This window comes from Chiloscyllium plagiosum, chromosome 5 (assembly GCF_004010195.1).
Source record: "Chiloscyllium plagiosum isolate BGI_BamShark_2017 chromosome 5, ASM401019v2, whole genome shotgun sequence".
NCBI classification, from domain to species: domain Eukaryota; kingdom Metazoa; phylum Chordata; class Chondrichthyes; order Orectolobiformes; family Hemiscylliidae; genus Chiloscyllium; species Chiloscyllium plagiosum.
Window position 1 is genome coordinate 91,302,687 of NC_057714.1, and position 14,502 is coordinate 91,317,188.

The 14,502-nt window shown below is 40.8% G+C and overlaps 1 protein-coding gene across 4 annotated transcripts in view; it reads left to right on the forward strand.

Annotated features, from left to right (window-relative positions):
- The window catches only part of LOC122550087 (cAMP-responsive element modulator-like), a 144,029-nt gene that overhangs the window by 75,179 nt on the left and 54,348 nt on the right, over nucleotides 1-14,502 (forward strand). For all 4 annotated transcript variants that reach the window (XR_006311740.1, XM_043690639.1, XM_043690638.1 and 1 more), the window contains 2 exons: nucleotides 9,722-9,864; nucleotides 12,804-12,992. Coding sequence is in view for 3 of the 4 variants with exons in the window: in XM_043690639.1 (XP_043546574.1) it covers nucleotides 9,722-9,864; nucleotides 12,804-12,992 (332 nt within the window). In the remaining variant the exon portion in view is untranslated. The remainder of the gene's footprint in view (nucleotides 1-9,721; nucleotides 9,865-12,803; nucleotides 12,993-14,502) is intronic.

The window sequence follows — 14,502 nt, forward strand, 5'->3', positions numbered from 1 at the left end:
ACAACAGCCTTCTATACTGTCAACGACATCTCCAACCTTTGTGTCATCTGCAATCTTGCTGACCCATCCTTCAATTCCCTCATCCAAGTCATTAATAAAAATTACAAACAATAGAGGTCCAAGGACAGAGTTCTGTGGAACACCACTCACCACTGACTTCCAGGCAGAATATTTTCCTTCCACTACCACTCGCTGTCTTCTGTTGGCCAGCCAATTCTGTATCCAGACAGCTAAGTTCCCCTGTATTCCATTCCTCCTGACCTTCTGAATGAGCCTACCATGGGGAACCTTTTAAATGCCTTGCTGAAGTCCATATACACCACATCCACAGCTCGACCCTCATCAACTTTTCTAGTCACATCCTCAAAGAACTCGATAAGGTTTGTGAGGCATGACGAGCCCCTCACAAAGCCGCGTTGACTGTATTTAATCAAGCCATGCTCTTCCAGATAGGATTTATAACCATCCCTCAGAATCCTTTCTAACACCTTGCAGACGACAGACGTGAGACTTACTGGTCTGTAATTGCTGGGGATTTCCCTATTTCCTTTCTTGAAGAGAGGAATTACATTTGCCTCTCTCCAGTCCTCAGGTACAACGCCAGTGGAGAGTGAGGATGCAAAGATCTTTGCAAGTGGCGAAGCAATTGCATTCTTTGTTTCCCACAGCTGCCGAGGACAAATCTGGTCCGGGCCTGGCGACTTGTCAATCTTAATGTTTGACAAAATTTTCAGCACATCAGCTTCCTCTATCTCTATCCATTCCAGCATGCTCTTCAAAGGTTTAATTCACTACAAAGTTCGTTTCTTTCGTAAAGGCAGAAGGAAAAAACTCATTTAGGGCTTCCCCTACCTCCTCAGACTCCACACACAAGTTCCCTTTGCTACCCCTGATCGGCCCTACTCTTTCTTTGATTATTCTCTTATTCCTCATATAAATGTAAAAGGCCTTTGTGTTTTCCCTAATCTGTTCTGCCAAGCCTTTCTCGTGCCCCCTCCTGGCTCTCCTCAGACCATTTTTGAGCTCCTTCCTCGCCTGCCTGTAATCCTCTAGAGCTGAGCTTGACCCTAGCTTCCTCCACCTTATGTAAGCTACCTTCTTCCTTTTGACGAGAAGCTCCACCGCTCTCGTCATCCAAGGTTCCTTTATCTTACCCCTTCTTGCCTGTCTCAGAGGCACATATTTATTCATCACTTGCAACAACTGTTCCTTAAACAGTCTCCACATGTCTATAATGCCTTTACCATGGAACAATTGCTCCCAGTCCATGCTTCCTAACTTCTGTCTAATCGCATCATAGTTTCCTCTTCCCCAATTAAATATCCTCCTATTTTGCCTCGTCCTCTCCTTCTCCATAGCTATGTAGAATGTGAGGCAGTTGTGGTCACTATCACCAAAATGCTCTCCCACCACAAGATCTGATACCTGCCCCGGCTCGTTTCCGAGCACCAAGTCTAGAATGGCCTCTCCCCTCGTCGGCCTGTCAACGTACTGAGTTAGGAAACCCTCCTGAACACACCTTACAAAAACAGCTCCATTCAAATCTTCTGCTCGAAGGAGGTTCCCATCAATATTGGGAAAGTTAAAGTCCCCCATAACAACAACCCTACTACGTCCACACTTTCCAAAATCTGCCGAGCTATGCTTTCTTCAATCTCCCTGCTGCTATTGGGGGGCCTGTAGTAAACCCCTAACGAGGTGACTGCTCCCTTGCTGTTCCTAATTTCCACCCATACTGACTCGGTAGGCAGATCTTCTCGACAATGGAAGCTTCTGTAGCTGTGATACCCTCTCTCATTAGTAGTGCTACACCCCCTCCTCTTTTTTTCCCCCCTCCCTATTCTTTTTAAATGCTCTAAACCCTGGAACATCCAGCAACCATTCCTGCCCCTGAGAAACCCATGTCTCTGTTATGGCCACAACATCATAGCACCAGGAACTGATCCATGCTCTAAGTTCATCACTTTTATACCTGATACTCCTTGCGTTAAAACAAACACACTTTAACTGATCCCTTGGTTCCTTCACAGGAAAATCCTTCCCACTAGCTGGTCTACCTCTTGCTATTGCCTCATCTGCAACAACTCTCACCTCTGGTATACAGCTCAGGTTCCCACCCCCCTGCCATACTAGTTTAAACCCTCTCGAACTACTCAAGCAAACCTTTCACCCAGGACATTGGTCCCCTTCCAGTTTAGATGCAACCCGTCCTTCTTGTACAGGTCCCACCTTCCCCAGAAGGCATCCCAATTATCTATGTATCTGAAGTCCTCCCTCCTACACCAGCTTCTGACAAATATGAAAACCAAAAACCCATATATCTCTACTTTAAAACCCAAGTTCCTAAATAATATTAATAATCTATTACAAACCTTCATCATACTTTTCTTTTTTGAGGGATGTATCTTCAAAAAGCATTTTCAGTTTCCATCAAAATTTCCTCATCAATATCTATATTTCATGTTTGCAGTAGTTGCACATTAACATTAAATACACAAGGGTTCTCATAATAATCATGGTACATAAAAAGTCCAATTTGCTCATGATATTTGCTTTCAAATATATTTACTCTTAGCAAGGTGTTGGTTCAAGAATTAATGTGTCTCTTTTTGTCAGAATGATTTTCAATTATATGATTGTAGCATTAAATTCCAATAGTAGAATCACAAATTCTTGTTGTACAATAGATCCAGAAAAGTGAGAGGATTATGTAAGTATAAATAACAGTTGCTGCCAAGTTGTTGGATCTGTAAATTTCCTGCGTCATTTAATATTTTTCAGCAGAAATCTAATTTTCTAGATAATTGCTAACATTTTGTTTGATTTCCATCTTGTCCTTCTGTTGCAACCAGTTTGGTTTCTTGATTGACGATTGATTATCTGGAGCTTCCGGTAAGGTGGTGGTGGAGTGGGCATTCTGAGCTTGGGGCTTGTCCACTCTGTCCTCTTTGTTTCTTTTCTTCCCTATTCTCTCTCTGTTCCTCTTTTATTTTACTTATCTCTTCTGGAAGAGCCTAGTCTTGGTGATGGTGTCAGTGGCGGCGTGAGGGCCCAGTGCAGATTCGTGGCAGTGGTGTCAGAGGTGGGTTTGGGTTCCCAGTGGTTTCTGCATTGACGAGGCAGTACTAACACCTACTCATGGCTGCTGCAGCGGAGGTGAGTTTTGGTTCCTGGTGGAGTCTGCATCCAGCACTGATTCATGTGGCTGGAGGTGGAGATATTTGGCCCCAGTATGAGATCCCCTCATCAGCAGCTGCGATTACACCGGGGAGGTGGGTGCGAAAGCGGACTCATAATGGTGACGGAATTGCATTTGGGCCGGTGTAGTACCAGCTGGCATCTGTGCCCGTCTGCATTGGCAAGGTCCATTGAGGACATATAGAGGCGAGGGAATTGGTAGAGGCAAGATGGCACTGAAGAGTAATGATCTTGGGTCATGTCCCACTACAGGTAACCTCACCACACTATACTCCCACATACAGACTAACACACACACACACACTTACACGGCCCCTCTCTCCCACACAAACATTGACACATGTACGTACACACACACGCTGTCCCGTTCTCTCTGTCTCTGTCTCTCTCACTCTCGCTCTCTCGAGGTCTGTGACCAGTGGAATGCCACAAGGATCGGTGCTGGGTCCTCCACATGTACGTACACACACACGCTGTCCCGTTCTCTCTGTCTCTGTCTCTCTCACTCTCGCTCTCTCGAGGTCTGTGACCAGTGGAATACAAGGATCGGTGCTGGGTCCTCTACTTTTTGTCATTTACATAAATTATTTGGATGCGAGCATAGGAGGTACAGTTAGTAAGTTTGCAGATGACACCAAAATTGGAGGTGTAGTGGACAATGACGAGGGTCACCTCAAATTACAACAGGATCTTGACCAGATGGGCCATTGGGCTGAGAAGTGGCAGAATTGAGTTTAATTCAGATAAATGCGAGGTGCTGCATTTTGGTAAAGCAAATCTTGGCAGGACTTATACACTTAATAGTAAGGTCCTAGGGAGTGTTGCTGAACAAAGAGACAGGAAGGATTTGGAGGGATATCGGCCAAGTGCTGGTAGGTGGGACTAGATTAGGTTGAGATATCTGGTCGGCATGGATGGGTTGGACCAAAGGGTCTGCTTCCATGCTGTATATCTCTGTGACTCTATGACATAAACACATAGAGTGTGATAGAAGACTCCCCACTTGCCTGGATTGGGGCAGCTCCAACAATACTCAAGAAGCTTGACACCATCCAGGACAAAGCAACCCTCTTGATTAGCATCACATCAACAAACATTCAATCCCTCCACCACCACTACTGATGCTCAGTAGCAGCAATGTGTACTATCTACAAGATGCACTGCAGAAATTCACCAAAGATCCTCAGACAGCACCTTCCAAACCAACAACCATTTTCACCTAGAAGGACAAGGATAGCAGGTACTTGGAAACAACACCATTTACACGTTCCCCTCCAAGCCACTCATCACTATGACTTGGAAATATACCACCGTTCCATCACAGTCGTTGGGTCAAAGACCTGGAATTCCCTCCCTACCGGCATTGTGGCTGAACCCATGTGGTGAATCCAGAAGGCAGCCCACCACCACTTGCTCAAGGGCAAACAGGGATGGGCTATCAATGCTGGCCAGCCAGCGACACCCAAGTCCCACAAATGAATTTTTTAAAAAGCCAGAGTGCATAACCTCACACTTTCCCACATTGTATTCCATCTGTCATTTCTTTACTCACTCTCCTAACCTGTTCAATGCTTCTGCATCCTCCCCGCTCCCTCAACACTACCTGTCCCTCCACCTATCTTTGTGCCATCTGCAAACTTAACAACGATGCCCTCAGTCCCTTCATCCAGATCGTTAAGATAGAGCATGATAGTTGTGGTCCCAACATTAAACCCAGCAGAAGTTGACCGGTTAGCCAATCCTCTATCCATGCCAGTATTAGCTATTACGAGGGGGCATAGCTTTAAATTAAGGGTGGTAGGTATAGAGCAGATGTTAGGGGTAGGTTCTTTACTCAGCGAGTCGTGAGTTCATGGAATGCGCTGCCTGTGGGAGTGGCAGAGTCAGAATCATTGGCGAACTTTAAGTGGCAATTGGATAGGTACATGGATGGGTGCTTAAGCTAGGACAAATGTTCGGCACAACATCGTGGGCCGAAGGGCCTGTTCTGTGCTGTATTGTTCTATGTTCTCTATGTTCAGTAGCAGTGGTGGACTCTCCCTCTTTATGGGCATTTAAACGGGCATTGGATAGGCATATGGAGGATAGTGGGCTAGTGTAGGTTAGGTGGGCTTGGATCGGCGCAACATCGAGGGCCAAAGGGCCTGTACTGCGCTGTATTCTTCTATGTTCTATGTTCTATAAGTGTAGAGTGGTCTAAGTCTCTGAGAGGATGCTTGTGTGAGTGTGGGTGTCTATAAGGGTGTGTGTGAGTGTCTGTGTGCATGTCTATGTATATGTGTGTCCGTGTGTCTGTGTGTGTATAGGAGTGCCTGAGTGAGTGTGCGTGAGTAGGGGTGTCACATACATACACATAGGGTGGGAATTATTTCATTCAAGATTCTTTTCTGTCAAAACATCAATTTGAAACATGACCTCACACCAAAAGTGCATTGTCTAACCTGAGATATCATCTCTTGTACATTGATTAGACGTTTATCTAGGGACTAAGACTCAAAAGGAATCTGGATTTTGCATTTTAATCAGCAGTCTATATGTAAATTTATTTCTCTTCTGACTTTCCTGTCATTTATATAATTCACTTTCTGAATTTTTCTCCTGTCTGAAGTACTCGTAAATTTACCCCATTGATGTTCTCTGTAATTTGTTAAGTGTAATAAACTTTTCTTTTAATGCATCCCCAGAGACAAACACCAGTACAAACACCTTGATTCCAGGAACAAAAATCTGAGCTTTTATCTGCTTCAGTTTTTATTGTTTTTTTGAGCACTCTTCAAACATTTCTGACAAACCTGCATGATTTTGTTAGATTTCCTCTGAAACTCGACATATATATAAGAAGTTTAGTTTTGGTTTATAAATAATTACTTAACAAATGTAAGGATGCTATTCACCTCATGCCCATATATCAGTTCAAAAGTACAAAATCCTAAGAACTCATTAGGAATATCCCTAATGGCAAACAGTGAAAATGGAATTCCTTAATTATAATCGTATGATATTCTTGATATGGAATGATTAGACACGCTGTAATCATAGAATTTCATGTTTGGTGCCATCTTTCTACTGCTCCTTGAGATTATGGATGATAAACTGAAAATATATGTTCTTTTTCCAAACTGTTCATTATTTATTTGAATATTTGCAACAAATTTAACCCTGATCTGATTGTATTTCTTTGTGAAATCCATATCTTAAAAAAACGTTGTGCTAACCTCTCCTCTATCACTTTTGCCATATTTTTTTCTCAAATGCACTGCTTCAGGAAACCTTGTTGAAACATTTATGATTTTTAAAAATCATTTGATTCCCACTTTTGGTTTTAGGTAGGTCTACTGTTAAAACCCTTCTAAATGGTTCTTTGAAAGTTGGTGTTGGAATTAAATTGTGGTTGAGGTTTCCCCACTACCTGACATATCTGGCATTTTCTGAGATCTTCATGTAATCTTGTAATAGGGTTAAAATAGAGAAAAATTGATAAATCCTTCAGTAAAACAGTGTAATGCAATGTTATGTGAGAGTTCTAAATATTCTGTGTGACCTCACAATACTTTCCAGTGTATAATGGTATTGCTCAACAATTGGTCATTGAAATTACATTGGGGATTCTCAACAGTTTGTGCTGTGCTTCAGCAGTAGGCTTGGATTAGAGCAAATTTGTCGACGTTACCTGAAGTGTAAAACTACAACTGATGTAATATTTTCTGAGTGAATTTTGGAATAGGGAAATAATGTATCTTTGTTTTGTGGGAATGCGAAAATTATCACTGTACATTGCCTGTGAACGTCATTTGGAAGTATTCGAGCAATACTGGAAGGTTGCATGTGAACAGTAAATGATAATCCACAGGCTATTTTTGCAGATTGATTATTCAAACAAGTTAAGAGGATTATCTTATAAATTATATTTTGATGTTGAGGTTATAGTGCACCTTATTTTTACAGAGTTGTTTATTTCTAGTTGCTTACAGACAAAATCTTTTGCATGTGGGCAATACTGCCAAGCCCAACATTGATTTTCTTTCCTAGTTGCCTTTGGTAAGGTGCTGATCAGCAAGTTGAAATGTTGCGGTTAATGAGTTGAAACTCCATAGCTGTTGCACAAAACAAAAATCAGAATTTTGACCCAGCTGAAAGAAGAGAAAGCAAACTGAAGAGAAAGCAGCCTTGTGTGCCTGTTAGAATAGCATATGATTTGGACTTTGTCTATGAGACGATTATATTTCCATTACACCTGATCCATTGTCTATCAAGATAATAGAAGTTTTGGGAATGCCACTGAGGAAGCCTTGACAAATTGTGTTGTGCATCCTCTATTGTACACATTGCAGTTATGAGACACTTGTGAACTAGTTTAGATTCATGGATGAGGTACTGTACAAATAAATGCTATTCCAAAGTCCTCCTCACCTGCCTCCCATTTTGCACCCTTCATAAATTTGAACTCTTAGATCTCCAGTGCTTTTATTTTAATTTTCGCACTGTTCCCTTAATGCTTCATCCCTGTGCAGTGGGTCTTGCATGGTTTTCAGTTCAGCAACAGCTTGATTTTAATATTCTTATTTTAAAAACACCCCATGCCCTTCCTTATCTTTACGAGCTTTTCCAGCTCTATTACCCTCAAAGACTGCTTCACTCATACAATTCACATTCCAATTTGAAAAAAACTCTACCATTGTTGGTTGTGCCTTTCTTCCCTGTTTTCATTTAATCATCTCCATAAAATGTTTAATTTTGACGAACCTCTTAACTGTCTTCCTTTATAGCTCTGTGTTAAATTTTGTTTGTCCTGTAAACATCTTTGGGATGCTTTATTATGTTTACTATAAAGACCCCATATAAAAGCAACTTGTTATTATCACCGCCACAAATGCCAAGGTATAATCATCACCAACAAGAGACTATCTAACCATTGCCTCTTGGCATATCAGTACTCTGGGAGTTATTATTGATCAGAAACTCAACAGGACTCACCACATAAATGCAGCGGCTAGGAATAATGCAGCAAGCAACACACCTCCTGACTCCCCAAAGTTTGTCCACCATCTATAAGGCACAAGTCAGGAGTGTGATGAAATACCCCCCCACAGGTCTGGATGAGTACAGCCCTAACATCACTCAAGAAGCTTAACACCATCAAGGATGAAGCAGTCCTCTTGATTGACACTGCATCCACAAGCATCCACTCCCTTCATCGCTGACGTTCAGTAGCAGCAGTGTATACTATCTGAAAATTGTACTGCAGAAATTCACCAAAGAATCTCAGATAGCACCTTCCAAACCCATGACCACTTCCATCTTGAAGGACAAGGATAACAGATATATGGGAACACAACCACCTTCAAGTTACCGTCCAAGCCACTCACCATCCCGACTTGGAAATATATCACTGTTCCTTCATTGTCATGGGGTCAAAATTCTGGAATTCCCTGCCTAATGGCATTGAGAGTCAACCCACAGCAGGTGGACTGCAGTGGCTCAAGAAGGCAGCTCACTATTACTTTCTCAAGGTCAACTCTGGATGGGCAATAAATGCTGGCTAGCCAACAATGGCCACATCCCACAAAATAAATAAATACATTCCAAGCCAGGCATGGATTACTTGGTTAGTCAAAGATTTGCAAAAGCATGCAAGTACTGTGTAAGCATGAATGAACAACTCATTCTGACTGTAATGGAGGGAAGCGCATGAATAAAGCAATACTTAAGAGTGAGTTAGATCTGTAATTGTTATTCATTATCTGAAAGAATTTTATCTGTTAATATTAAATAAATGGTATGTCTGCAGATGCCTTACACACCAATTGTCAAAATCAAATTTATGATGTTTTGCAAATTAATTGAAAAGATGAAATTGGATGGGTAGTGGAAACCATGTTATTTTTTGCAAGTTATCTTTCCTGCTGGAACTTAGTAATTATTACACATCTACTTGAGGCAACTAAGGATAAAAGAGACTCCATGAGCATTCCTATTCTCAATTATGCTGGACTTACTTGCAGGTGATAAGACTTAAAATCTTATCAGCTACAAGAGCCTGTGAAAAATCACATGTGGCGCTCTTCTGCAATTCCCTGCCATGTAAATGCTGGGGGTCTAATTAATTTGCTTCAGGGTCAACGCATTTTCAAAGTTGTTAATGAAAATTTTTTTTAACAGCTGCTGGTCAAAATGCAGTTGTAAGAATCATCACATTTAAGGAAACTTGCACTTGTTTTCTGAAAGGACTCTGTTTGTACATTATATTATTGTTACCTCCTAACAGATGATAGCAAGCAACTTTGAAATTCATTTTTCAATACATGATTCATTGTTGATCACTGAATGAAATATTGGGGCTCATGAGTTAACCATACTCACTTGCATTGTGTATGTAGTTATTAATTTTAGTTTATTGTGTAAAATTGCATTTTGAAAATATTGTAAATGAACCAAGTCCCAAAATGATAAAAATTAGGAAAATTGCATTAGCAACTGTCTTTCTTATATCACAGTTAGCTAAACTTAGGTTATGTCATTTCAGAAAAATCCTAAATGAATTATCTTCTGATGCACCTGGTGTTCCAAAGATTGATGAAGAAAAATCAGAGGAAGAGGGAGCGACAGCTGCTATCACTACAATGGCAGTACCAACGTCTATCTATCAGACGAGCACTGGCCAATACAGTATGTAATATCATTTTAAATTATGTTTATTATTTATCAAATCTGACATCAGTGACCTTAAATATTTACTTCAACTATATATTAAGTATTTTACTGTGATGCTCTAAAACTTTTCAGCAGCATTACCAAGGTCTATTGGTTAATTAAAATTTTGCAGGTCTAGTGAGAGTAATTAAGAACAACTTCCTTGAATTACTGAATAATAAGCCATACAGGATATCGGGTTCTTTCATTCATCTCTTGCTCTATGCATAGTGAGTAGAACTTAATTGCAATGTCTTCAATGGCCCTGACCAGTTGAGGGCTAAAATCAGATTACTGTTAAATATCTTACAGAGAGTTTGTGTTTGTATATATCTATCAACTGAGACTATACAAGCATCCTAATGCTTTTCTTAACCAAGATCTACCGATTTTTGCTGTCTGGTTTCAGTTGTATTGCTTAAAAAAAAGTGGAAATTTACTTTCCTTGGCTATCAGTTATGTCAAGTTTCACGGAGAATTTCCCACCGCAAAGCCTAACAAGGTTTCTCACGGTATCTTATCAAACTCACCTTATTAACTACCTATCCCACCCTTATGGTGCCCTAGTCTGATTCTAGCCTCATTCTACCACTTGCCATACCCTGAACAACTTGCCGCTGTCAAGATGTACTGGGATAAACTCTCAGCCCTGGCATCATTTTGAAATGACCATTGTGCAGCCAGATGGATACTGTTAATCTCGAGCTGCCTGCATGGTTCCTGTCATTTGCTGCTCGGGTATGGCTGACAAGGGAAAATTGGCACCCTGCTTTGCGCACAGAGACCTTGAGATCCTGCTAGACAAGGTGATGCACAGGCTTGGCGTTCTTTTCCTTCAGTGAAAACCACACAAATCAATCTTAGTCATCTGGAGAAAGGTACAGTAATATAAGAAGGTCAGTGACCTTGCTAACTCCACCAATGTAAGTAGCACCATATTCTGTCTGATATCTCACACTCTCACATCTGCTATCTCCTGCCCTGGCTCATGCTGCACCATTCTTGCTGTTGCTTGCAACATCTTCACTCAGAAATGATCACGCAACCCAATCTCAGACATCACTAACCCTGCATGCCCTGAACACTACTTTCTCACATACTTAGGATACCTGCCCACCTGAATCAAAAGTAATCAGTTGGGGTCATCCTGCTTAATATCTGGCTCTCTCCCATTCCAGGAGGAAAATACTCCACAGCAGGGAAAAAGAAATGAATGATGCACTGTCTGACATCTGAATCCTCACTCATAAATGAGGAGAGAATCCTGACTATCCATATCCAAGTTCTTGGATGGATATCAGAGGTTGCACATGACTTGCTGTGCCAGGATTCCCCTGAGCAAAGGCTGTTTACCTTGACATGTCTGAGACATATGAGAATCCTGACAAGCTCCCTGGGTTTAGGTCTGTGTAAAATGGCATCGCACTACAAGCAATACTGTGAACTGGATATCTCTGGCTGAGGTGCAAAGGCACAAAAAGGCAAGGTAGGAATGCTTTGGGCTTCCAGTTAGGGTCAAAGTGAGTCAGTAATAATAGAGCCTATGTACTGGTTGAAGGTGAAGTGATGTCCCGTTAATGAGCTAGGTCTGTGTCCCTGAGTGCAAAGAATTCTTGCTGCAGCATTTGAATGATAGTGGTACCTGTTGAATGCCACTGTCCATGGGTGTGGGCTGTATGTGGCTTGTGTCCATACAGCATGCACTGTCATAGTGCTTGATGTCCAACATGCAGGTCCTTGATGAGCTGAATTCACCAGAGCCACTCTGACTTACATGTTGAGAATTCTCAGTAGCCAGTATCCTCACGGGGTGGGCTCTACAATAGAGAGCTGTACATTGATGAGGTATGGTCTGCAATTATAAAGATCATTTACAAGCAATAATCCCCTTTAATAGGCAAATCACCTTGACTGAATGAGTTCTGAAGAAGGGTCACTCAACATGATACGTTAACTCTGATTTCTCTCCACAGATACTGCCAGAACTACTGAGCTTTTCTAACAATTTCAGTTCTTGAATTGATATACAGTTTTTATTAAAAATCTTGCCTTGATGCCTGCAACTTAATTAAAAATGCAGTGATTTGATCGCAATGACAAGTTAGGCCTTGATGGACTTCTCATGCAATTCAGCTTATTTCAAACTATAGCCCATGTCATTCAGGCGCTTATAAGATTCTGCCAACATTTACTTGAAGCTTTTTGACCAAAAAGTATTTTTTCAACAATACTCAAAGTTCTATTCTGTTCTCTCAAGCAATTGGATGGATTTTGGAGGAATTGTAAATGCCAGTATTCCATAGTGCAAAAGTCTGGAGAGCAATAAAGCTGGGGGTAAAACTTTAAAAGAAACCAGCTGGAGAATGTGATATGAAATTCAGAAATGTACTATTACTAGAAAGTATGTTTTTAATGTTCTCCAAAATAAAATCTGTAAAGTTCAACTATCAGATCTTTTTAATACTCAAAGAGTTAGTCCTGCGCCTATTAGCCTCACACTTTGGTTGGCTTTCTAATCAGTGGCTTGTTTCATAGACATATGACTGGTCGTATCTGGTCCTTCATGCCTGCATCATCTTCCTTTAAAAATAATTTTAAATTGATTTAACATGACCTGGTATCTCAACAAAGAAAACGTCTCCAAAAGACTATCACGGTCTTAATGGTGACTTTTGACATGTGTAACTATGCACTTTCCAGACTTTTACATCCATTTAAATGTTAAATCTTTATTTTATAAATATTTTAGTTTCACTTCTAAATTCGAAAAAGGTAGTAGAGGAACAGTGACAGGCTGACATTAACTTTGCATTGCTGAAATGAAAAGCTGCCATTCAAAACGATCAAAATTTAATTTTAAAGTGAGTTCTAATATTTATCTGGCATCTTCACTTACTTTTATCTATTCTTCTTAGTTGCCATTGCTCAAGGTGGAACTATCCAGATTGCAAATCCAGGAGCTGATGGTGTACAGGGACTGCAGACACTTACAATGACAAATGCTGGAACGCCTCAGCCCGGGGCAACCATTGTCCAATATGCTGCACAGTCAAGTGATGGGACACAACAGTTTTTTGTTCCAGGCAGTCAAGTCGTCGTTCAAGGTAGAAAAAGTAGATTTACTTGACACAATGATGTTGCAGCAGTGTTTTAGAAGAAAAGTAATAAAGGATTTTGTTCAGAACTGAAACTTCAAAGGATAAGAATAGTTTTTTTTCAGAAAAACTGCAAGCATTCAATATTGTTGTAACTTAGAAAAATAGAACGTGACAAATTATTAATTTGATTTTATGTCCATGTAGTTTTAAAGCCAATGTAATGGTAAAACTTCAGTAAAACATGGTAGTAAAAGACCAAAATTTAAATTCCTTGAATTCTGCGTGCAGGATAAGTTTCAGCAAGTTTATTCATCTCACTGGGATGACTGGAAACGAATCTAAAGGAGTTCTATCTGAGTTTGCCATGCATACTTTTATGACTGATTTGAAGAAAATGAAGATAACTTTGTAAAATTGCATATTTAAAGTCTCAAATGCTCAATATGGACTTATATGCTCAGTATTTGCTAACAGAATCAACATTGGCTTCAATCATATAAACAATATCATTATTATCAAATTATCAAAAATTTCTGAAGGGTAATGCTCAGCATATTTTCTCTACTGCTTTATGATTTTCACATCTTCATTGGCAATAAAGTTCATTATTTACCAAGGTAAAGGTATTTATTAAGTTAGCAGAGATGGGGAGAGATATGTAATGTTCAGAGAAACAGAGAGAGGTACATGGGATTAAAAGAGAGAGAGAGAAAGAGAGGGAGCGAACTATATGGGTATCAGTGACTAGGGCAACATTTCCTCATTGCTAATTCATCTTGAAAAGGTGGTAGTAAGCTGCTGCCGTGAACCATTGCAGACTATGTAGTCTCGGTAAACCCACAGTGCTTTTGAGAAGGGAGTTTGAGGATTTTGAAATAGTGATAGTAGATGTACAAGTTTTTAGTTACAAGTCAGGATAATGTGGACACAGCCGTAGAATTAGAGGGGGTCATTTCAGAACAGAAATGCGGAGACATTTCTTCAGCCAGAGAGTGGTGGGCCTGTGGAATTCATTGCCACGGAGTGCAGTGGAAGCCGGGACGCTAAATGTCTTCAAGGCCGAGATTGATAGATTCTTGTTGTCTAGAGGAATTAAGGGCTATGGGGAGAACGCTGGTAAGTGGAGCTGAAATGCGCATCAGCCATGATTGAATGGCGGAGTGGACTCGATGGGCCGAATGGCCTTACATCCACTCCTATGTCTTATGGTCTTATGTATGGCTTGGAGGGAACTGGAGTTGGTGTTTCCATGCATCTGCTGCCTTTGTCCTCTAGGTTTGGAGAATGCTGCCAAAGGGATATTGGTGAGTTACAATGATTTTTGTAGACATTGTTGCCACTGTGCAGTGGTAGTGGAGGAATTGAATGTTGAAAGTGCTGGACAGGATGCCAATCAAGCAGGCTGCTTTATCCCGAATGAAATTGAGCTCAAGTATTGTTGGATTTGCACTCTTCAGGCAAGTAGAGGTCATGCTCCTGCTTTTTTGCCTTGTATAGATAGCAGAGAGCCTTTAAT